Here is a 25,470-nt window from a genome sequence, read left to right as displayed (position 1 = left end):
AAAATATTGTTTTAACCATTGATTTGTACATTTAATTTGGGAAAAGTAAAAAGTCAATCAACTTGTTATAAATAAAGATTGTGATACCTTAGCAACTTTTTCAACTTATTACAGTATTTGCTACTCTCAGGAGAGAGAAAAGTAAATTTTGGAAAATATCAAGAGTGTCAAAAATGGCAGTTGGCAAAAAGAATTCTTCAGATAAACACCTCAAATTGTGTGCTTACAGTTTTAGAACTGATCTCAAAGTACTCTCACCTGGATTTTTAATAATATTTTGACTAACACTATACCCTATTTTTAACAACTTCTTAAGGGAGAGAGTTCACATGGGTAAAACACATGTATTAATACAACTAATACAGTTTGGCCTTTTTGAATAAATATAAATTTTAATTTTACCTTGCCAGTGAGATCTTTTTTACCTGCGATTTTTTTTTTTTTTAAGTGAAGTGGTTGATTTACAGTGTTATGTTAGTTTCTGGTATATAGGAAAGTGAGTCAGTTACATATGTATAATGTGTATTATATATATATTTTCATATTCTTTTCTGTTATAGGTTATTACAAGATATTAAAAATTGTTACCTGTGCTATATACAGTGGGGCCTTGTTGTTTATTTTAAATGAGATCTTTATTTATAACTCCACAAATAAATTCCTAGAAAGCTGTTTGGATTAATATGCCCGTTTATAGAAGTGTTAAGAGTATACCTAGCTGCGTTTTCGTGCATAACATTTCATCAGAAACATATTGGCCCAGAGTTGTGTTTTCTCTGTATACAATGGGTTTTTGCATACAGAGTCATAACATTGCAGTAAATACCACCACACTGTAAACTCCTTGAAGTTAAACACTCACTAAGCCTAGCTTTCTTTTCACCAGCCTTTTCACCACTTCTTTCAAAACCCAGCTGAAGATTCACACTCTTGAGAACCCCCCATGATCTCCCCCACGCCATCCTGAGTTCCTCTTAGGTCTCTGCTCTGGCCGCCCTTCCAACTTTCCTACTCCTCGGTGGTTGTTCCGTTTTATACTGTTTGTAAATGTCTACATATTTCATACCACCAGATAGACTGTGACTTCATTGAAAACCTAGGATTTATTTCTTTAGTTTTTCCTGTCATAGCTCTCCCAAGGACACTATAAGCCAGTGCTTCTTCTCTAAGCTCGTCATGGATGTGGGAGCCAGGCTCCACCACAGCTATAAGCAAATTTCAGATTTGGCAAGAAGAGGGTAGAAGACAGTGAAGGGGACTGGAGCTGCATCTATTCAATGAGCCACAATTACCAGAATGCACCCTGGCATCTCCCAGTCCCCAGCTCCATGTTTCTACGAGCAAACTGAGGCGAGGTAATGAGGCTGCGTATTTCCCACGCATACCAGCAGCCACTTTGAAAAAATTTGTTCCCTCCTACAGATGCCTTCACTATTTATTTTAATCGAATTTTTCTGGTATAAAATGTGTTAGGGGAATGGACAAATAAAGAGAGGACCCAATACATATATTGATTATATGTGTACTCAATATACATGCAGTGTAATTGTCCATGAGACCTTGGTTCTTCTGAACATGGTCATAACTTTTATGGCACTTAGTACAGTATTCAGTGGGTATTCAATAAATAGTATTGACTAACTTATATGGGAATATGGATATGGACAATCTGGAGAAGTAAAACAAAAGATTTATGATGCTGAAAACATTTGGTCTTTTGAACAGCAGAGTCATACTCTGAGTTGTGTTGGTCTTTAATATGAGAACAAGTTGTCCGTAAGTCATATGAAATGTGGATGGAAGAAAATTGGGTTGGCAGTCAATATGGTCTGGGGTTTCAGTAATCCTATGAAACTTTTCTGCTAATAGCTCATAGAGAATAATCAACAAGAACTTCATTTTTTAAAGAAACTCATTATGTGAACAAATATGGAAGATTTGATAATATACTGACTATAGGATTATGGGAGCTAGCTTTTCAAAACCCTTATATAAAGATGTTTCATTTATATGATGTTGGAAATTTTAGGTTACTGAACTTTTATTATTTCCCACAGCTCTGCAAGTGAATCTGGTTCTCAAAGCACTTGTGACCAACTTGTAACTCCAACAGCCCTGGCTGCCTGTACGAGAGTTGACTCCTGTTTTACCCCATGGTTTGTCCCATCTCTTTGCATTTCCTTCCAGTTTGCTCACCTGGAGTTCCATCTTTGTCATCACCTTGATCAGCTTGGCACAGGTACTCTTTATTTTAGCATCAGAATAACATCCACTTAATACTTACTGTTTTGTCCCTACACAAAACTCCTCCCCAAATGACCACCACTCACATGGGGAAAGAGGACATTTTTAGAAGCAGCATTTATTTCCTTCAACAATGAGCACCAGCAAAGTTACTCTGAAGTTTTTTTATTTCATATAATAATTGTCCCCCTTATGTTTGAACCATCTCATTTACTTATTATATAGGTTACCAGTTATAGTGAATTGCTATGATTTAGTGCACTTCCTAATGAGAATTTTCAAGGAAGTTACAAAAATTGCAGGTTTTTACTATTACTCCAATTATGAATTTTTTGAAAGAAGTACATCTGTTTTTGTTTTATATTCTGAGCCATTACATTAATGGCAAATAGTTTCCAAAAGTACTTGATATTACTTTATCTTGATAAGTATGAATACCTTCCACCAAAAATGGACAAATTCTCCAATATTTTAAAGGACTAGCATTTTTACAAGTTTATAAGGTAGAATAGTAAGTTTTTCCACATATCAAAAGTGACCTTTTACAAATTTGCTCATGTTCATGAATAATTATTCCTAAAAGTCTATACGAAATCTTTTCTCCTTAATACATTTTGATTCTGGTATTAGGTTTTCAACCTACATGTAATGGAAAAAGGAAAAAAACATCAGATTAAAACTAAACACAGCTGCTGTTAAGCATCTTGCCTTTTCAGCAAAAATGGAGTTTAACCTGTATTTTCTAATTCTGGGTCATGTTTTTGGTTTTCAGATTTGGTGGGTAGATACAAAGCACTTTTGTGAAACACGCCTTAAATATTTACCTCCTCTTCATTTTATTTTTATCTGCAAGTGTAACCTTTGGAAAAAGACCTGCTGTTTGAACAAAGCTTTTTTTTTTTTATCAGTTTTGTTTGTTACTTTATTTTTGTTGGTTTGTTTTTGCTTTTTTTTTAATTTATTTTTTTGTTTTGTCTTTTTGAACAAAAATGTTGTTTACAAATGCCAAATGGTAATTCAAATGTTATATTATCTTCAAGAGAATGTTTGAATTTATTAACCAGCAACTATTGCATTCAATAACCAAGAAGTGAGTAATTTAAATGTCATCTCTATATTTCCATAAAGTGTTGGCTCATCTCAGCTGCTGTATTTCTTGTTTGTTTTTCTCAACAGCTCCACCAAAATACCTACAGCCATTTATTTCTGATAAAAATGTGCCATCTGAACTAGAATACATGGTTATTTCCTTCAAAGAACCACACATGTATCTTCGACAGTGGAACAATAGTTCTGTCTGTCAGGAGATCCAGTTCTCAGCTCAAGCAGACTGTAAACTTCTAGAGTGTAGAAATGTGACAATGCAAAGCTTGGTGAAACCCTTCAGCATCTTTGGACAGACTGCAATTTCCAGCAATGCAGTAGAAAAGCTGATTGATTGCTCCATCATCATTGACTCAATATTTGTAAACTTTGGGCAACATGTAGTTCATTCTCTCAACACTGCAGTACAAGCTTGGCAACAGGTATGCACATTCTAGAACAGTTTACAGTTTGTCCGTGTGTGATCTTTTACTAGACAGTCTGTGTTATCACTTCTAATAATAAATTAAGCACAAACAAAAATGTGAGAGAATGAAGAATCTGATGGGCATCATTATATTTGGGGCCTCTTCTGTTTGGGCAAAGCGATGCATGTTATTTTTAAAACCTTTGGAGAATATGGGTTCTCTACACATGCATCAGAGATCATGCCCACATTTTTGTGACTAATGTACCACATCTGTGTGGAAAGTAACATATTCCCAGAAATTTTTTCCAAGTATTATGGCTTTAGTTTGCCAAAGCTTCAACTTGGTATGTATCAAATTGTCTAAGCAGCCATTGCAGAAATGAAGAACCTGTGTGAGTCTTTCTGATAAAAGCATTTCATCTTTCAAAGCAAAAAGGCAATGAGAGGAAATATGTGAGCATGATATAATCTTAGCTTTTCTCCCATTATTATTCTGCCATTTTGATTCACTAAAAAAAGCACTCAGTATTAGATTTTTTAACCAGCTAAAGACTATTGATGAGTAATGTTTTACTTTTATCTTTTGTCAGAAATTAGCTGTATTAGAAAAGAGATAGAATATAAGTCTGTTTTGAATGACATTTAAAATGGGGAACCTGCCTGTGTTTACTATCATAAATATAATTTCACAAAATATTTGGATCATAGTATGCTCAGTGATTTAGTGATTGGATAACAAATCGTTTCTGCTTCCCTTACTGCATTTTCATAAAGCCCGTGTTGTTATTTAAGCTGAGACATTTCCCCACATTTTGTACGTTACATGCATTTGTGCAGACTAACTCCCCAAGAGAAATGGACCTTCACTCCACCCTGACCTCATGTGGGGATGGACAGTGGGACTGGGGGGAGGCTGAGTTCTCTAACTTAAGAATTTTTATGGGAATGAACTCTTTTCTTTATATGCATGAAGACCTATACAAGACTAAGGAATTAATTACCTAACATGGCACTACAATAGCAAAGGGAAAGAAGATAACACATCTGTTTCATATTTTAAAATTCTTTTTTAAGGGCATTCCATGGTTTTCTTGTTGCAGAGGACATGCGTAAAATAAGAGCTAGTGTGATCTAAATCTTTGCAGCTGGTTCGAATAGCGATGTGAAAAAAACCTCTGTGGCTCCAATTTCTGTTTTTTGTCATATTTTGAACAATGCATTTAATAAAAAACAAACCTAGAGAATACAAGAGAGTCATTGATAGAGCATTTAAACCCAGGATATTTTTGTCTTGGTATCAGGACCATTATAAAAGGACTCATGTGTAGCAACTACTGCAAAATGGCCCTCAGAAACATCAGTTTCCTCCCAGGATAAAAATATTCTCTTAGACACAGCTATACATATAAATAAAACACGGTGCATAAATATTTAAATGTCTTAAACCACATCAGAGTGTGAATGACTGACTGGCTAACACAGTGCCTTGAAGGAATATTCTGAGTTTTTTTAAAAAATGGAATTGTATATTTGATTAAGTAGAGCCATATGTCACGTAGCATATTGCTGACAGGTACATTCTATGAATAGTTGGTTCTGATTTATACAGGGATTTGGCAATGTTAACATGAGCCACAAGAGGATATACTTCTGTAATTGTTGCTGTAATTTTCTTGTTTCCTCCCATGTCAAGGGTATTTGCCACCAAGTTTTAATGTGGTAGGCATCTAACCCTGTGTATTCTAAAGTAAATACGAAAATGCACTACTTTGAAATTATAGGACATTTGACATTGAAATGGTCTTATAGAGGGGTTATTAAGTTCATTGTTTCTAAGATGTTCTGAATGTGATTTATCCCCTTTAGAAGGGAAACTTAGCCTCCCAAGCTTGGATTTTATTGTGTATATAATGCTCATATACAGTGTAATTATTGCCAATGAGAAATGTGAATTTAATAAGCAGGATATGTTATTTGAGTTCTCCACATACTTTATCAGATTTGTATCGGAGACAAGTCATTTGTATCCAGTGTGGATGAAGCAGACAGTTGAAGCATGAAACAATTTGACCTTTCACCTTTAGGTCACAAGTTCAAGATTAACAGAAGCCTTCATCAGTGTCTGATTTCTCTGGCTGTAGATTTTTTTTTCTCTTTTGTGAATGATTAATGTTTTGTGAAACCAAATTAAGGACCCAAAATGCCACTTGCAGTTTGCTTTATATTTCTATGTCACATTCCCACATTTGGACCAAATAGCATTATAAAGGAGATTTTTATTTAAAAGTTAAGATTATGCTCATGTGTCTTAGCTTAGAGCATAAGGATATCCCTCTTTAAATGCCTAACACTCCCTCACAAATCTTAAATGTAAATAAGCCATCTTTTAATTACAAAACCGTTCTGAGGTTTTGCTTTTATATGATGTCATATACAATATGTACCAATTTTTTATAATACACTAGAATTTAAGCATTCCAAGAAATGCTTAAACTTATTACAGTTATAATGAACCCCACAAATGAAGGAGCAGTAGAGAAACAGTTCCCTCAGGACTTTCAGTATTCTTTAGAAAAATGTAAACAACCCCCTTGTATTCTTTCATTTACATTTTTCCCCAAAACCTTCATCATTTATTAAAGGTCAGTTTTTAGAGATGAGGAAAGTAATATGACTATTTTTTTCCTACTCAGTCCCCATCTGGTAACTTAACCTTTGTCTAACCAGCAAATTGATCCCAATTCATTAAGAAAATTTAATTTCAGTCTCAGGTTGACTATCTTAAGTGGGACATTGGAATCATATCCCTTTCTTCATGTTTGTACTCTTGGACCTAAAGGAGAAAAATGTTTACAAGGAGAGCGGTTTATGTTGATTATATAATGCTAAATGGAAAAATCTCATCAAACTAATTATACACTGTGACTCCAGTTTAATTAAAGGTTTACAAACCTTTAAATATATAAGATATATAAGATAGGATTGGTCTGTTTTGCATATAACCGTTTCCTTAGCATCCTCTTAGCAACCCTTTTCTGGGGAATGGGAATCCAGTTGGTCTTTTGATTCTTGAGTTTCATCAGTAAAGCTGTATATTTTCACTATTTAAAAAAAGATACATAAAATAGGATTGGATAGGATAGATCAGAATGAGAACAAGCAGGATACCAGAAGTGAAAAATTGCTGGAAAAAAATTCTCCAGAATGTTAACAGCAGTTATCTCTGAGTCTAAAATTAGAGATTTTTTATAAAAAGAAAATCAGTGCTTCCTGTATTTTCTTTCTACTGGAACCTGTATTACATTTATAATTTTAAATTTGCTCACTTATTTGTTTCATAAGTGTTTGTTGAGTACTTACATGTCACGCACGATACTGAGAACAGGAGATGAAGTTGTAAATAACACCGAACTGGATCCTGCCCTTATGCAGCATAGAGTCTAATGATGGAGACAACAGTGACCTAAAATCATGCAAGTAATTACTCAGTCCTGGTGGCTCAGATGGTAAAGAGTCTGCCTGCAATGCTGGAGACTTGCATTCAATACCTGGATCAGGAAGATTCCCTGGAGGAGGGCATGGCAACCGACTCCAGTATTCTTGCCTGGAGAATCCCAAGGACTGAGGAGACTGGCAGGCTACAGTCCACAGGGTCACAGAGAGTCAGACAGAACTGAACAACTAAGCATAGCACAGGGATCAGTACGGTTAAGGCAAAACATACAGTGTTGTGCAAGTATAAAATAGGTGGACCTGGGACTTCCTTGGTGGTCCAGTGGCTAAGGCTCCATGCTCCCAATGCAGGGGGCCCAGGGTTTGATCCCTGCTCAGGGAAATAGATCCCACATGCTGCAACTAAGACCCTGCCCAGTCAAATAAATAAAAATAAATATTATTTAAAAAAAAAATAGGTGGACCTAAGGTGATCAGGGAGGATCTCAGGAGGCTGCTTACTCTGAGAGCATGACCTGAAGACAGGAACCTGAAAACTGAGTCGGAACAAATTAATTGAGCAAGGAGGAAAAGAGCTCCAAGCAAAAGAATGGCACTGAAGCAGGAAGGAGTTTGACGTGTTGGATGAATTGAGAGAAGGCCTGTGGTGTTGGAGGAGCTGAAAGGGGCTGGTGGAGCTGGGGTCTAGAGGAGAGTGGTTCAAGATGCGGTGGGGGCCGGACCAGGCAGAATGCCTGAAACCCGCCGGCAGTCCAGTTTTGAAATCACAGCTCATGATTAAAAGCCACAGCAAAAAGGAGTATGGGTAGACAGCAGGTAATTATTGGTTATAACTGCTTCAGTCTCACTTACCCAGAGACTCTTGATGATTAGTGTGGTTGTCAGGCAAGGTTCCACTCCATGAGAACAGAGAGGGTTGATGAGAATAGACAGATACAGATGATAGAGTGAGCGCTTAGAAGTCCCTCAAGGATGTCTCTAGAAGAATGAGATATTTCAAGGCCTCTTCACTCACTGCAGCCGTGGAGCTCTGCCTGCACACTTGGAGGGCCTTCTGGTTGATTAGGAGGGGCTTGTACCTCCCAGGATAACTGTTCTCATAAGGTTCTAGATCAGGTCTTGGTCCAGGCTAGATTCCAGTACATTCATCCATAGACTCCTAGGCTTCAGGCCACATAGTCACTTAAATCTCCATGCTCATGATGATATAGCCCTTTTTACTCTCCCTCCTCTTAGTAAAATGGCAAATGATGGAGTGTGGCTTTGTTACATTACTTAGAGCCACATCCAGGAAATAGAGGCCAATTGGAGAAATCAGCTCAGGGATCAAACCCAGGTCTCCTGCATTGCAGGAGGATTCTTTACATCTGAGCCACAGGGAAGCCCTATCAGTGACATGTTACCTCCCATTATCTGAAAAATCATTGGCTAATAAAGATTTTTTTCTTGCATTCTCAAGTTAGCCATTTATTTAGCTATTCTGTTTACCAAAGGTATGTTGATTGTTTTTAAGCCATAACCTAGTCAGCGTGATAAAAAGAGTAAACACAGAAATGCTCTATGACTCAGCCAGTGCTTTGATGTAACAGCAACCAGTGGAGAAGGAGGTATCCACACATTAGGAGCATATTACTAATTTGCTGAGCCTCAGTAGATTAATGAAAGACATTTGCTGATTGATTATTAGCTGAAATAGACATCAGCAACTGGTTTTCAACTAACATTTTCTCTTGAAAACTGCAGCTTGGCTTACACAGACTCTGAAGTTGATCTGTTGTGTGTGTTCAGCCTGTTAACAATAGAGGGAAAGTTATGGTTTTATTTACATCTCTGCCTGAGCAGATTTACACGGACACACACACAGACACACACACACACAGACACACGCCACCCTCCCCCTTAAGGGAACTGGGGAAGTATTACCTAAATGATCCTTGCTTTCTGTAGGGTACAAACTGTGGCTTTGGTAATTGGTCTTGATTGTCAAGTTTAGAAGGCCGGGAACATGGTAATTCTAGCCTCTGGTACTATGCTCAAAAACGTGCACTACCCAGTACAGCATTCTTTGTAGCATGTTAGTTCATTTTAAAACATTAAACGTTTGAGGGATCTCATTGTTCTTTTTCCTCTTCTGTGTATATGATTTATTTTGCAGGAATATAAAGCAAAACATATTCTTGGAACATTTAAGGTCTCTTTAAGGTATTTTTTGGTGCTTATCCTGGAAGTACAGAATACTTTGTATACCAGAGCTAATGACAACAGATCTTTTAGTATTTCTGTGTTGTAACAATCGCCACTGGGCAGACAGCTGCCAAACATCTTGCAATTAATCTGATGCATGTTGGCTTTCGTCTTCTTTTTCTTTCAGAACAAATGCCCTGAGGTAGAGGAGTTGGTCTTCAGCCATTTTGTGATCTGTAATGACACACAGGAGACACTGCGGTTTGGCCAGGTGGATACTGATGAAAATATCCTGCTGGCCAGTCTCTGCAGTCACCAGTACAGCTGGCGCTCTCACAAATCCCCACAGGTACTTGAGAAACAGCCTTACAAACACAGAAATTGTTAAGGTTGGGGATGCCTTTCTTCTACATTTGTATGCCTGTGTCCAGTTATTTCCCTTTTTAAGTCTCCCCAGCAGCCACATAGTATATATAGTTCCATCTGACAGAAGTCCAGAAATGTTTAGAGCTGGGAGCACTGCGTACCCCTGCTACTCTTGAAGTGGACATTCTCATGTTCACGTGGGCACTGCGGAGGGTAGTGTGGTGACAGTGATGTTGAACTCCAGAGCCACGGTGTGGAGACTTGGCTCCTGGCTCTGGATTACCTCTCTTTGCTTTCGTGCTTCAGTTTTCTTATATGTAAATTGGGGCTAATAATAGTACCTGATTCATAGGATTGTGAGGTCTGAGTAAGTTAATACATAAAAGGTGCTAAAAGAGTGCTTGATGTACTGTAAACATTGTATATCGGGAGTTATTTTCCATTTGTGTATTCGGATTCTTACTGTGTGTATAGTTCGTGCCAGTCATGCATAGGCACTGGTGATTCAAAGGTAAAAAAGTCTTAGTCCTCACCCTCCAAGGACAGCTCACGGTCCGCGACAGAGTGACTGCAGTGACAGACTGCAGGGAGTACCCAAGGGAGCGCTGAGAAAAGATATACCAAAGGATGTCTGTTTTCCAAGGAGTGTAATTCCATTTTCCTGTCACTTTAGATGGGAATAATTAGAGGGATGTGCCCTGCAGGGATACCTGAGGACGAATTAAATACAAAGATGTGGTCTTAAATGAGTAAAAGAAATCCTAAGAAGTACTCTCAAGAATAATGTATTTCTAAAACCCTGGGTAATAAGGAAACTACTGTCTGCTTATGATTAAAAGAAAGTCATTAGATTAGAGAACAAGTTTTCCCATCTGGTCTATAGACCAGCTTTAGGATATGTTATATCCTCAGGCTCCCTTTTGCTGTTTTTTTTTTTTCCAGTAGCTAGATTCTGATTTCTTACTTGCTTTTTTTTTTTTTTAATCATATTGCCACACTATTAGTATCAAATTTGGCAAAGTAGATACAGTAAAATTCTTCTTAAGTCTATGTATTTAATTCTGGTTGATCTAACAGGATGGTAAAACACCATATATCCTTTTTTAATAAGAGTTCTTTCAGAAATGTGTATGGTATGATGTTGCACTTGTATTTTTAGAATGAATGACATGTCCTTATTTTTCTAATTCTCCTTTTGACAAATGTCCATGTTAGAGAGTTTTTAAGTTGTTTGGTTGTTTGCTCCTTGTAACATCATTAAAGGACACTTGGTCAGTTGTTTCATTTAAAAATTCAGCAGTTATTTTTTCCTGTTAATTGCAAAAGTAAGAATATAGACCAGATATATAAACCAAAAGAGAGAGAGACAGAAAAGACAACCTATAATTCCAACCACCCAGAGACAATCCATGTTAAGACTTGTTTAGCCGTGTAGACCTTCAAAAGGCTTATATGATCATTGCATTCCCAGAGATGAACTGGTAGTGACAGGAAAGAAACTTCTGAGAAGGTGTGTTAATGTGCAGTCATACATTGTACCTGTAGCCACTTCACCCATTCATACATGCAGGCTGCAGGCCTCAGCCGAAAGCAAAGCAGAGAAAGCTCATTTTCCTTCAAAGTCATCTTAAGCTGCATAGACTATCATGACCCTCCCTGACTCAAGATTCTCTGGATACTGGAGCCAGGACGGGAAGGATGACGCTAAGAACAGTGGGCTCAGGGGTGTGGAGGAACAGGTGTCTTCATGCTGTAGATGTACAGTTTCTGAATGGAAAGGACATGAACAGGAAAGAAGAATGGCCGACCACTGCCATACTATACCTTTCATATTTAAACTCTTCTGTACTTTTTCAAGGTCTTTTTGTATTTATTACTAGTCTTATTTTCATAGTATCCCTGTGTGATTTGTATTTTTGTTATGAACATTTTATAGATAAGGATACAGAAATGTTAAGCTAAGATAGTGGTAGAGTTGGGACTGAATCCCATGTCTTTGCATTTTCAATATACTATTATTTCCACAACATTGTTAAACTCTCCTAGGTTTTGGCAGCAGGATTTGTCTGCTAGAAGAGCCAAACTGTGAGATTTTAAGAGAAGGGCTGAGAAATCGCTGCTATAATACTCCACATTTAAAGCTAGAGTAACATGGCATTCTTAGTACAATATGAACCCTTGCAGAGCTTTAAGAACAAAAAACAATAAGAACCTTTTAGTGACAAACTGGAAACATAAGACAGGTATCTATTAAACTTTTTTCTCTTTTTAATTTGTAACTGCATCTTCTGGATACAAATGTTAAGATGAGCTATAGTCAATAATCTTTAGACTAAAACTTAGATCATATTCATAAAAGGTGTCCCTTTAGTACAGCTACGTATGCTGAAGGAAGTGTTTTAGGACCTTTTGAAGCCAGCGAGGTCTTAATGGGCCCAGGGGTCTTCATGGAATTCCTTACGTCCATAGTTACGGATTCTGCTGTGTTCTAATGAGAGATTACATCTGAGGATCAGAAAAACTAGCCACTGAGCTTCAGACTGCACCTGGAGGTGGTCACAGACACACAAGTAAGCTAACTGTTCCCTTTTTCCAGACTCCAAGTCATATCCTGCACTGCCCAGCAGGCTTGGTTTTAGGAACATTTGTGTCTGCATGTTTATGCTACCTTGGGTGTTAGTCAATTCATAGTCTCAGGGAGGATTTCTAAAGTTCAGAGAACTTAACTCCACTAAACAATGTAGCTTATATTGCAGAGATCAAGAAAGTAGCAATGACACCTGGAAAGGTTTCAAAGAGGTCAGCATGTCTTAGAACCACACAGGAGGTTGCTAACAACAGTGAGTCCCAACGGGATAGGGAAAAACACGGGCACAACCAATTGCAGAAATCCAAAGCTGAAAAACCTTTTCAGAGTTGAAAAGTTGTAAATTCTCCCTATAGTTTCTAACACACACTCTGAGGCAAAATCACTTGAAAATGCTGGCTATCCTACAACATTTGCTTGCCTAAACAAACAAAGGAAGAACAAAACAATTTCCTAGGGGATAATTGAATATATTCAGCTGCACAGCTGTATATGCCACCTCAAAGGGCCCTTAAATATCCCACTCCAGGAGACTTTACTTCAGTTGGACAAGAACAGTAACCAGTGAAGGAATGGTCTTCAGAGAAGGGCTTCACAGTATATGGAATTGAAATACACGTGTGAGTTTATGGAATCTTTCCCCAGAATATGGACAGTCTGTGCAGCTCAGAGTCAAGGGGAGCTCTGTTTAATTTAACCAAACTGGATACAGTGACACGTCCATCGTAGTAGGGTTTTTGTGTAGGCTGTTCAAATTAACTTCCTGTTCTGGTAAAGAGAGAGCACTGTTGCCTAATTAAACTTCTTGAAACAAGAATTCCTCTAGCTTGTATGTAAGGAATTACATTTGCTTTACCCTTAAAACACGCACAATTTATAGATTGTGCTTTTTTTTTTTTTAAGGTTTGCAGAATTCCAACTACCAGTGACTTAATTTGGTAACCAAACCATCAGTCAAGGTGAAAATAGGCTCCAGACAGAGCTATAGAAAATAAAAGATTGCTCCAAATGGGATGTAGTAGGAAGTTTTATCATCTTGTGAAAATGGCAGATAGTTAAAAATGAGAAAGGCAACAAGAGTCAATTTGGAAGAGCGGCAGAGCATCTGGGAAATACTCATCAAAGTAATCAGATTCAGGAAAGAAAACATAAATCAGACATTACTTTCAGGCAGAGTTTGGCAGACTTTTTTGAGTAGGGCCAGACCGTGACTGTTTTAGGCTTTCAGGGCCTTGGAGCCTCTCTCATAGCCATTCAGCTTTGCACAAAAGTAGCCATAACAAATGAGTGTGACTGTGTGCCAATAAAACTTTATTTATAGAAAAGAAAATTTGAATTCCAATAATTTGCACACAAAGTGGTATTTTTCTTCTTTTTTTCAACTATCTGAAAATGGTAAAGACACTCCTAACTCACTGGCTTTATAGAAATAGGCAGTGCACCAAATGACCCAGAAGTCATGCCTTATTTGTCAACCCCTGCTTTCGGGTCTCTCACTTGACAAAATTCAGTAGACTAAAGATTTGACAGAAAATTGTCTTTGCTCTGCTGTAAATGATATTCCCATCACTTGAAAACTTGGTAACATGTTTCAGAAATTATGAAATGACGGGTAATATATTAAATCTAACACATAAAATCAACCTGTGCTTACCACATAACAGTGTTCTTGAGTCCCTAAGTCATGTCCAACTGTGAGACCCCATAGACTGCAGCATGCCACCTAATAGTAAAATATTTGTATTGTTCTTGTTCTTGCCCATATAGACAGAAAGTTCTGCTGTTCTTTTTTCAGATGTGAAAATATTTAAAAGTGAGATCTGATCATTTTTCCTCTTGTCTAAAGAAAAAGTAATGGGTTTTTGAGTGTCTAGCTATCTTATGGTAATTCCAGTCAGCTGTCAGTTTTATTAGATTGTAATTTCTTATTCAGTTACCACTCTCTCTATATCCCTTTATATAGTGTATGTGTACACATATATCTAAAGAATGAGCACGTTCTTGTTGCAACTGTCACAATTTTTAAAATTTAAAATCAGACTTAGGGAGGCTGGGAAAGATTGAGGGCAGGAGGAGAAGGCGGTGACAGAGGATGAGATGGCTGGATGGCATCGCCAACTTGATGGACATGAATTTGAGCAAGCTCTGGCAGTTGGTGATGGACAGGGAGGCCTGGTGTGCTGCAGTCCATGGGGTTGCAAAGAGCTGGACATGACTGAGCGACTGAACTGAACTGAACGAGGGAGGCAGGTGAATATTCTATGTTGGCAAACTGTTCTCACTGATAAATTTTCAAGTGTTGGCCTCTGCTATTATATGGAGCATGGTATGCATATGAGAGTTTGTTAGAAAGGGCAAAGGAAAAGACATTTTTACACCCAGAAGGTACAAATGGGATTGATATTTCCTTTCTAGAAAGCAATTTGATAAAAAGCATCATAGCTATTAAAATGATCATAGCCTTTGACCTAGTAATTCTCTTACTAGTGATCAACTCTCAGGGAGCAGTCCAAATTAATACAAAGGTGTGTACACAAAAATGTTTATCATAATTTTATTCATACTATCAAATTTTAAACATCAAAAGCTCAATTTTAAAGAAATAGGTAAGAGAAATCTGGCATACCTATGAGATGAACTATTATGGGACCTTTACATTCTTACATAGGAAGGCGAAGTGCTACCATATCATTGTTCAGTTGCTCAGCCATGTTGATGACTCTCTGTGACCCCGTGGACTGAAGCACACCAGGCCTTCCTGTCCTTCACTATCTCCTGGAGCTTGCTCAAACTCATGTCCATTGAGTCGGTGATGCCATCCACCCATCTAGTCCTCTGTCATCCCCTTCTCCTCCTGCCCTCAATCTTTCCCTTCATCAGGGTCTTTTCCAGTGGGTCCACTCTTTGCATCAAGTGGCCAAAGTATTGGAGCTTATCATATTATATCAGTCAGAAAAGCAAAATATAAAACTCTGTACATACAATATGATCTTAACCATTTAAGTATAAATGCATAGAAAAATACTGAAACAAGATATGTCAAAATGTTGCCTCTGAATGGTATATTTTTTAAGGTGATATTTTTTTCCAATGTATTACATTTTTATATACTTCTCAACTTTTTAAAATAAAGAATACAGATTATTAAGTCAGAAAGAAGTAAAAACTCTGAAAATATTTATATATAGACAGAGGAATTTCAAAAGCTAATTAGAACAGTGGCAAGTATAATACTATATCAAGAATGGTTCTCTGGGAACTATTGAAATAGTTTTTTTCAATTATTTCCTTAGTTACATCTTTGCCCCAATTCAGTCTACCTTGCAAACTACAATTCAAGTAAGTTTCCTAAATGATGTTTTGATACTTTCTTGTCCAAAAATCTTTACAACCATCATCTATTAAATATACCCAAATTATCTGGTATCTAAGACCTGACTTATTATTTCTATCTAGATGCTTATTATATCCCATTGATTTTTAATCAACAAATAATAATTTCTTATGGCCTGTTGTGTGTTTGTAAATGTGTACATTCTTCTAAGAAACACGTTGTCTGATGAGGGAGTCAGAAAGGAAACAAATTAGAGACATGATCATTATCTATGACGATTTTGTGGCAGTAGTTGCAGACAGGGAGACTGAGTTAAAATACCAGCCATAGGAAGAAAAGCAAGAGGACTAGAAAGTAAAATCACTTGCCTCTGAATATGGACAAGGTCTTAATGGGGACTCAAAGGAAATGTTTCCTAACATGAGGAAGGAAATCTGCCAAGGCTTCCTGGTAGAAGTCATATTTATATTGAATTTTCATGTTTAAGTAAGTGCTAGGTCAGTGAAGTAGGGTGGGAAAGGGGTGTTCCCAGGTAAAGGAACCAATGTGTGTGAAAGCCACAGAGGCAAGAAAGAACATGGCAGGGTAGCACTTGACTGATTTGACTACAATGTAGAGTACATGTGTGGAATTGCAAGACTGTAAAGTCAGTGAAGGCCATGAGGGCCCTTGTATGCTGTGCACATGAGGCAGAACCAGGGAACAGACAGGCAGGCAGGTTGCCTGTCAGGTTCAAGGGAATTCAGGTTTTGTTCAGAATAAACACAGGCATTAAAACTGCAGGCCTTGCTGAGGAGATGTGTGCTAGGAAACTGGCTCTTTGATGGTGATGGGAAAACTAATTTGTAGGGTTGCCCAACTTTCATGGGGTAAGGACTCCCACCATAGCTGATTTTAGGCTACCAATGATTTAGCAACCAGCTCACTAGATTCTTGAATATTGAGCAGTACTTTCTCACAAACAAGTATGAGCCACCTCATTGCTATTTGGAGGAGTTATGTTCTGAAGAGCATTTTGAGGAGATATACCTGTATGTGACAGGCAGCTTTTGTCTACAGAAGGGTTTTAAGTAGAATCATCACAGGGTCACAATTGCATTTTGGAAAGGTTCCTGTCCTGCAGTTGTGTAAACAGTCTAGAGGAGGCTGAGAATGCATGCGGTTGTATGGACACCACTGCATAACCCAGGAGTGAGAGATTACAGTAACTGAGCCAAGACAGAGTAGAAGTCAGAGACTGGTATAAATACCTAACAGACTGATCTTCCTGTGAATTACAGCTATAAATTCTGAGCAAAACACAAAACATCTACCTCTAAAGATGAACAGAGGCAGACAGATTTTGGAGGGGAATAGGATCTTTGAGCCAGTAAACTGCACAGCGGTTCACCCATTTGTCGTGGCTTTGGTTTGAGGTCACCTGCAGTTGCAGCCATGCAAGGGGGGCCCACTCTCTTTCTGGGCCAAGGTACCAGGCGAAAGAACTCAGGCAACCAAGGTCACTAGAGGGTGAAGAGAAAATCTTGGGAAAGGGAAATCGAGAGAATAGGGAAATACGTTTAAATGTGGCCCACCTATCTGCTTCCTGCTGAAGCACATATGCATGGGGCAGACTGAAAGCAGATTGTACCCAAGCCTTAAAGAACTGAATTTATCTGCACTGCCACTCACCCAGGTTTAAGAGTTTTTGTGCTGTGCCAAGTTGCATCAGTCATGTCCAATTCTGTGCAGCCCTATGGACTGCAGCCTGCCAGGCTCCTCTGTCGATGGGATTCTCCAGGCAATAATACTGGAGTGGATTGTCATGCCCTCCTCCAGGGGATCTTCCGACCCAGGGATCAAACCTGTGTGTGTTACATCTAACCTGCATTAAACAGGCAGGCGGGTTCTTTACCACTAGTTTGATTCTAAACTAGTTAATTACCTATTAGAAATATTAACACTCTGGAAGAATTATGGGAGAATTCAGAGTCTTCACCACAGAGCATTTAATAGTGTCCACACTATGACCCAAAATTACTTGACAGGTCTCAAAAATCTTTAAAAAAAAAAAAGAATTACTCAATTTCAAGGGAGAGATGATTAACAGATGCCAACGTAAAGATGACTCAGAGGTTGAAATTATCATGCATATACTTTAAAGCCACTGTGGCAACAGAAAAGGGATTTTATTATAATTAATTCCTAAATTAATTTGATTTTTAACATTCTTTTTTAATTGAAGTAAGTAGTTGATTTATAATATATTCGTTTCAGGTATACAACATAGTGATTCAAAATTTCTATAGATTAGACTTCATTTTAAGTTATTACAAAATATTGAATTGACTATATTTCCTATGCTGTACAATATGTCCTTGTTGCTTATTTATTTTATACACAGTAGTTTGTGTGTATAACCCCCTACTTCTATCAAGTCCTTTCCCCCTTCCCTTTCCCTACTGGTGATCACTAGTTCTCTATATCTGTTAGTTGTCTTTTGGTTAATCAAAACAGGGCGATTCTAGATGGCCTGATTTAATCAGGTAAAAGCCCTAAAAGAGGTACTGGATCCTTTTATCAGGAGAGCGAGAGAGATAACATACATTCCTGCTGGCCTGAAAGAAGCAAATTACCATGTTATAGCTGCCTATGAAGAGGGCCATGGGGCAGGGAGGTGTGAGAAGCCACGGAGATGTGCAGGTGGCTGCCAGTGCTAGTCATTAAGTCAGAACCCTCCTCACATGCCTCCTCACAGACAGGCATGCATGCGTGCTAAGTCACTTCAGTCAAGTCTGATTCTATGCGACCCTATGGACCGTAGCCTGCCAGGGTCCTCTGTCCATGGGATTCTCCAGGCAAGAATACTGGAGTGGGTTGCCATGCCCTCCTCCAGGGGAATCTTCTGACCCAGGGATCAAACTTAGGTCTCTTACATCTCCTGCATTAGCAGGTGGGTTCTTTACCCTTAGTGCCATCTAGGAAGCCCCCTCATATAGGCACCAGGGAATAAATTCTGCCAGCTACCCAAGTGAGCTTCGAAGAGGATTCTTCCCAAGTCAAGCCTCTAGATAAGAATGCAGCCCTTGTTGTGTAGCAGAAACCAACACGACATTGTAAAGCAATTATCCTCCAATTAAAAACAAATTAAAAAAAAAAAAGAATTCAGCCCAGCTGACACCTCAGTTGAAGATGGATCAGTAGAAATCCATCCAATCAAAAGGTCTAATATATGAATAACTGTAATCAAAGAATTACAGGAGAGAATAGGACTCCCCCCGCCGTTAAGAAATCATCTCAGAAAATGTCCCAGACTTTGTGAAAGACAGAAATTTACAGACCCAGGAAGCTCAGAGAACTCCAAACAGGCATTCGAAAGAAATCCACACCCAGACACTAATACTTTCAAGTTCTTCTGGTTTCTGCCCACTTACTTGCTCCAAAGCACCCACCCACAAACACATCGTAGGCTTCTGTTATAGTAGCACCTCACATACACATACCATACTCTATATTATTACAGATTGCTGTTTAACAATTAGCCCACAACTTAAGTAAATAAAAAATTATTTCTCAGTTTTATTAGCCAAAAATTTCAGGAGTAGTTTACCTGGGTGATTCCAGCTCAGATTCTCTGACAAGTCAAGATTCTTGTAGTCAAGACATTAGCTGGAACCACAGTCATCACAAGAGCCTGCAGTTCTGTTCATTTTGTTTGAATTTTTTCCCCCCCTCTCTACTTCAGATTGCCCTAAGGAGACTGAGTGAAGCAATAACTGAAGAGACCACTGTATGGGCAATGGGGAGTTCATTGATAGCCCAAGGAAAGCGTTTTCTGTGGCTAGATAGGAATAGAAATCAGATTGAGTGGGTTGAAAAATGAATGGGAGGTGAGGAAGTGGGGAAAATGAGCATGATTTTTTTTAAATCCTGATTGAGTGTTAGCTCAAGAAAGCTGAAGGGTCAGGTGAGGGTTTTTGACTGTGTAGATCACAATAAACTGTGGAAAATTCTGAAAGAGATGGGAATACCAGACCACCTGATCTGCCTTTTGAGAAACCTGTATGCAGGTCAGGAAGCAACAGTGAGAACTGGACGTGGAACAACAGACTGGTCCAAAAAGGAAAGGAGTCCATCAAGGCTGTATGTTGTCACCCTGCTTATTTAACTTCTATGCAGAGTACATCATGAGAAACGCTGGGCTGGAGGAAGCACAAGCTGGAATCAAGGTTGCCGGGAGAAATATCAATAACCTCGGATATGCAGATGACACCACCCTTATGGCAAAAAGTGAAGAGGAACTAAAAAGCCTCTTGATGAAAGTGAAAGAGGAGAGTGAAAAAGTTGGCTTAAAGCTCAACGTTCAGAAAACGAAGATCATGGCATCTGGTCCCATCACCTCATGGGAAATAGATGGGGGAACAGTGGAAACAGTGTCAGACTTTCTTTTTTTTGGGGCGCCCAAATCACTGCAGATGGTGACTGCAGCCATGAAATAAAAAGACGCTTACTCCTTGGAAGGAAAGTTATGACCAACCTAGATAGCATATTAAAAAGCAGAGACATTACTTTGCCAACAAAAGTCCGTCTAGTCAAGGCTATGGTTTTTCCATTGGTCATGTATGGATGTGAGAGTTGGACTATAAAGAAAGCTGAGTGCCGAAGAATTGATGTTTTTGAACTGTGGTGTTGGAGAAGACTCTTGAGAGTCCCTTGGACTGCAAGGAGATCCAACCAGTCCATCCTAAAGGAGATCAGGCCTCTGTGTTCATGGGAAGAACTGATGTTGAAGCTGAAACTCCAATACTTTGGCCACCTGATGCAAAGAGCTGACTCATTTGAAAAGACCCTGATGCTGGGAAAGATTGAGGGCAGGAGGAGGAGGGGACGACAGAGGTGGTTGGATGGCATCACTGACTCGATGGACATGTGTTTGGGTGAACTCCAGGAGTTGATGATGGACAGGGAGGCCTGGGTGTACTGTGGTTCATGGTTCATGTCGCAAAGATTCAGACGTGATTGAGCGACTGAACTGAACTGAACTAGGCATGTTCATATATGAAAAGGAGTAAATAGCAGATAGGTTGATGATGCAGAAGACAGGAAGAGTGATTAATGGCATAAGGTCCCAGAAAAAAAGAAGAATGCATCCAGATTACAGGTGGAAGGGTGGACCCAGGATGGAATTATCAGTTATCCACTATTTACCAACCACCCCAAAACTTCTATTTGAAAGTTTATTAGCTCATAAGTGTGTTGGTCAGAAATCTGGATGCACTTAGTTAAGAGGTTCTTCTCCTAGTCTCAGCTGGGCTCACTCATGAGGCTGCAGTCACCTGGTCGGCCAACTGGGGCCGAGTGGTCCATAATGGCCCTGCCCACACATTTAGTACTTGGCAGACCACTGGCCAGGGTTCTCTTCCATGTGATCCTTCCAGCAGTCTCGCCTAGACAGGAGAACGAGAGCAAAGACTGCAAAACCTATTGAGCCTAAGCTCAGAGCCCTTATAGAATCTGCTGCCTACATTCTACTAGGTGGAGCAAGTCACAAGGTGAGGCCAGATCCAGAGGATAAGAAGCAGAATCATAACCTCTTGATGTGAGTTGCTGAGAGAATTGGGGACCATTTTTAACTTAGCACAAAAGCCTCCTCCTGCTTTGAGACAGGAGAGAGAACTGAGGTTGACTATAAATGTTGAGGTGGTTGTAGTGGGTATTTGCTTAAAGTGAAAAGAGGAAAGGAAAGTAGAAGGCTTTTTCGAACATGACTTTCCACAATATCTAATCCTGTATCCTGCTCATAATTGGCATTTGATAAGTGTACACTGAGTAAATAAATGTTGAGATTTCTCATAACATCTGACATTTCTCAAGAACATAGATTTAAAAGCTTATTTTAACAATATGACCACGGTAAACAGTATGGGTCATATTGGATGATTTTATGTATGTTGTACAGGCACACAAAAAGAGGTCCTCTGAGTTCAAAATACATGCTTTTGTATGCTGTCTGTGCAACTGGACTCGTAATCAAGAGTAGCCGCTCGTCTCCGCCACCTCTGCCCTCTTGGCCTCCCAGTGGCCTCTGATGGAAACTTACGAAACAGGGAGATGCTGCAGGAGGACCAGCAGTATACTTCAAAGGACACCAACTTTCAGGTCCACATGCACGTCCGACTGTGCCTGCTTTTGTTTAACTCTGAAAAACTTGTATTATTTATCATAAGCTGAAAGTATGTTGTGCAATTACAAAATAGTACTGATTTAAAGTAGACATTATTTCAGGTTAAATTGCCTTATATTTTCTCTTTCTCTAATCATGGAAATAGATTCCCGGAAACTACATTATCGCCCTTACTGTTGCGTAGCGCACAGCTGTCCACAACGAGCAGTTCCGTTTGGGATGGAAGGACTGTGTGCCTTTGCTCCCCAGTGGCAGTAACAAGCTTCTTTTATTGTTGCTGACATTAAGATAGCTAAAATCAACAGTGAGGTAAACAGTTCTTAGGACCATCTGGCAAGGATTTCAATCCAAAATATTCTGTAAACACTAACTCCATTTGAGTACCCGGGACCTACTATCCAGTCACCATCAACTGCTTTTTTATTTTAGTTCTAAGCAGTCATTGAAACAGCAAAATAGTAAGACTTATAGACTCTGTCTCTTCACCTTTCTCTCGTCAAATATTTTCGGTTTCCTGAGAGGTTCCAAGAAACTTATATTCTCTGAGGAAGGTTATAGTGCCTTGTTGAAGTCACCAGTAAACGGGACCCTGGCAGTTTTGGTCATTAAATATCTAGTGGATAGAGATGTTTGGAATTTCTTCATTTTCTGTTGGTAAATACATTTACTCTATTTAAATGAGAGGAAGAAGTTTGGAGTCGAGTTTTTTTTTTCTTTTTCCTGTGTATTTCAGTCACTATGTAGAAATGGTTGCATTGTGACCTTGTTAAGACTTGTGAATTGCATTTCTCTGATAATGAGTGATGTTGAGCATCTTTTCATGTGTTTGTTAGCCATCTGTATGTCTTTTTTGGAGAAATGTCTATTCAGTTCTTTGGCCCATTTTTTGATTGGGTCGTTTATTTTTCTGGAGTTGAGCTGTAGGAGTTGCTTGTATATTTTTGAGATTAGTTGTTTGTCAGTTGCTTCATTTGCTATTATTTTCTCCCATTCTGAAGGCTGTCTTTTCACCTTGCTATTAGTTTCCTTCAGGATGGGGAACACATGTATACCTGTGGTGGATTCATTTTGATATTTGTCAAAACTAATACAATTATGTAAAGTTTAAAAATAAAAAAAAAAAAAAAAAAAGACTTGTGAAGTCTTCCACAAGAAAGTAGCAAAGACAGTTTGTGATAAGACACTTTATCCAGTCCCAGGACTGATTTCTAGAGTTTTCTACAAGCCTTCACAAAAGGGCACAACTGGGGATTGTTTCAACTGTGAAGCACCCAGAGGAGTGACTACTCGTGCTGCTAATGGTCTCGCCATCCCTTCTCTGGCAATAAATTTTCGATATTGAAATATAGCTTTGGAGAAAAATGTACTGAGGTTTCCTTCAGCTTTTTACAAGACACTCAAAGGCTTTTCACAAGCTAGTGCTCTGCAAATGTGAATTCTTGATGTCTAAACATAAAGGTCCTTGACTGAACTAATTTGAAATGTGAATTTTAATACAGAGTGCTTGGAGAAAGGGAATGCAGCTGGACCATTAAAGCATGGTATTTTGCCATTTGTAAGTAATGGGAAATACTGATTAAGAATGTTATAAAGATTTCAGCATTCAGAATGTGATTGCGGTTAATCATAACGTATTACCACAAGCCTGTGTAACAAAAGCATTAACTCTGTTAAAGACAATGGCATACCTATTACACTGTGGCACTTTTTAATTATTTCCATGCTGAGCAGGATATTGAAGAGCTTATTATCTAAAGGTCAGAATAATGCCCAAGACATGGCCAAGCCCAATGAGTGTCAGATGCATGGAATGTTGGATGACTTCATAGTTATGAAATTATTTCATTTCTCATGATAATTCCTGACTTGCCAAGTTAGTGAATTTTAAGAACTCTGAGAGCAGATTTTTAAGATAAATGTGAAATAATCCATACTTTTGGAGTCAGGGACTTCCCTTCAGGCATTAGTTCATATTTGACTTGCTTGACTTACACTTGGGGATTAAATGAGTTAGGACAAGGTCTTAGATACCACATTCCCTTACTGGGAAAGAAAACCAACTTGCACAACTTTGGCTGGCTCATGTTTCTTGTTATACAGGCACTAAGAAGCAGCGGTTGCCATAAAATACTTTATTTAACCTTTACAAAAATGTTTTCTTAGTATGGCAAGGCAGTTTAGTTAAATGAAAATAAATAACTGTAAAAATTTTGGATGTCTTTTGTATCCCATCTGTTGACTTCTTTTTTTTCTAATTAAAAATTAGGCGTAACAATTTTAATTGTCTAAATGGCCATGATGACTGAAAATAAGTTACAGATTGCATAGAACTACCTGATCTTTTCTTAGAACACATGTTGGCATGTCTTCTATTTTACATTCAACTAAATTTTGCTAAATGATGAATGAACATTTTAAAAGAAAATTTAAAAGAACAATTTTATTCAAATTTTTGTTAGATTTCCTCCATGGTTTATATTTGTATTTAGTCAAAATTGATTTTCAAACAAACAAGAACTGACAATCTGGCTCACAAGCTCAGAACATTTATCCAAGTCTGAATGACTATCAAACAGTGTCTCCAGCTTACCTTATTGGCTTCCATTTCTCAGCTTACCTAAAGTATTCTTTATTGTTTCGATCCAACTTACCCTTATCTCTTTCACTGAGGAGCTGGGTTCAACCATGAGCATGACAATCATTCAGTATCATTCTGTCAAGAGTATGTCTACCCAGCACCAAAATCTTCTGACTATTAGTGTCACTCAATTAAGCAATTATTGTTTGTATTTATTTTATTTAATTATTTTTTTAAAGTGAATTATTTCCTATTTTATAGACAGACTACCCTTTTCTGTATAGACACACAAGCATACATGTAAAATTTCTCTGAATTTTTACTTTTCAGCCCCTTATGGTAGCATTAAGGATGAACAGCCTCAAAGACTATCACACAGTTCTGGACTTAAGGCAGCTATTAGTGTCACAGCTCCTGTTTTTCCAGTTGTATGTCGTTTAAATATAGGGAAGCCCATGCGCTTTAGAAACATGAAAACAACAGATATGTGTAATGTTGAAATGACCTTTTTAAAACAAGCCTATATATCATTTCATGCTTTTTTTTTACTGTGTACATTTATATCTGATTTCACGATTAATATGTTCCCCGAAAGTTATACATAGCATTGTATTTTAACTAATGAGAAAATTTGCTCCTTAAATCTTTTTGAAAAAAAAAAAATTGTGAAGTGAATTATTTTTCTCTAATTTAGATAATTTCTATTTAGGTAGCTTTTTAGCAAGGAATACTCATTAAGCATCATAGTTTTGTAGATAATATATAAAAGTGCCACTACTCTTCACCTGACTTTTTCTTTTTGTTTTTTTTAATTTATTTTTCTCTCTAGTATGTAAATGTCAGTCATATGCTTTTTCCTTTGCTTTGCAGTATCTTTTCAAAGGTCTCATGGCTTATTTTTATGTCCTTTTTGCTATTTATTATTGATTATATCATATTATGGATTGCCCTTTGTTATACTATATTATTTGAGGAATGGTGATTTTTATTCTCCAGCTGCTAGGCCAGATAATAAAGTCAACTCCTGTTCTACTTCCCATTTTCCAGC

General features: G+C 38.1%; 1 protein-coding gene across 15 annotated transcripts in view; it reads left to right on the top strand.

Moving 5' to 3' along the window:
* Window positions 1-25,470, top strand: part of VPS13B (vacuolar protein sorting 13 homolog B) — an 806,276-nt gene that overhangs the window by 704,831 nt on the left and 75,975 nt on the right. For all 15 annotated transcript variants that reach the window (XM_059874347.1, XM_059874354.1, XM_005215634.5 and 12 more), the window contains 3 exons: window positions 2,058-2,239; window positions 3,421-3,770; window positions 9,582-9,743. In XM_059874347.1, the coding sequence (XP_059730330.1) occupies window positions 2,058-2,239; window positions 3,421-3,770; window positions 9,582-9,743 (694 nt within the window). The remainder of the gene's footprint in view (window positions 1-2,057; window positions 2,240-3,420; window positions 3,771-9,581; window positions 9,744-25,470) is intronic.

Source organism: Bos taurus, chromosome 14 (genome assembly GCF_002263795.3).
Source record: "Bos taurus isolate L1 Dominette 01449 registration number 42190680 breed Hereford chromosome 14, ARS-UCD2.0, whole genome shotgun sequence".
NCBI lineage: Eukaryota > Metazoa > Chordata > Mammalia > Artiodactyla > Bovidae > Bos > Bos taurus.
This window is presented reverse-complemented; position numbering and strand designations above follow the sequence as displayed.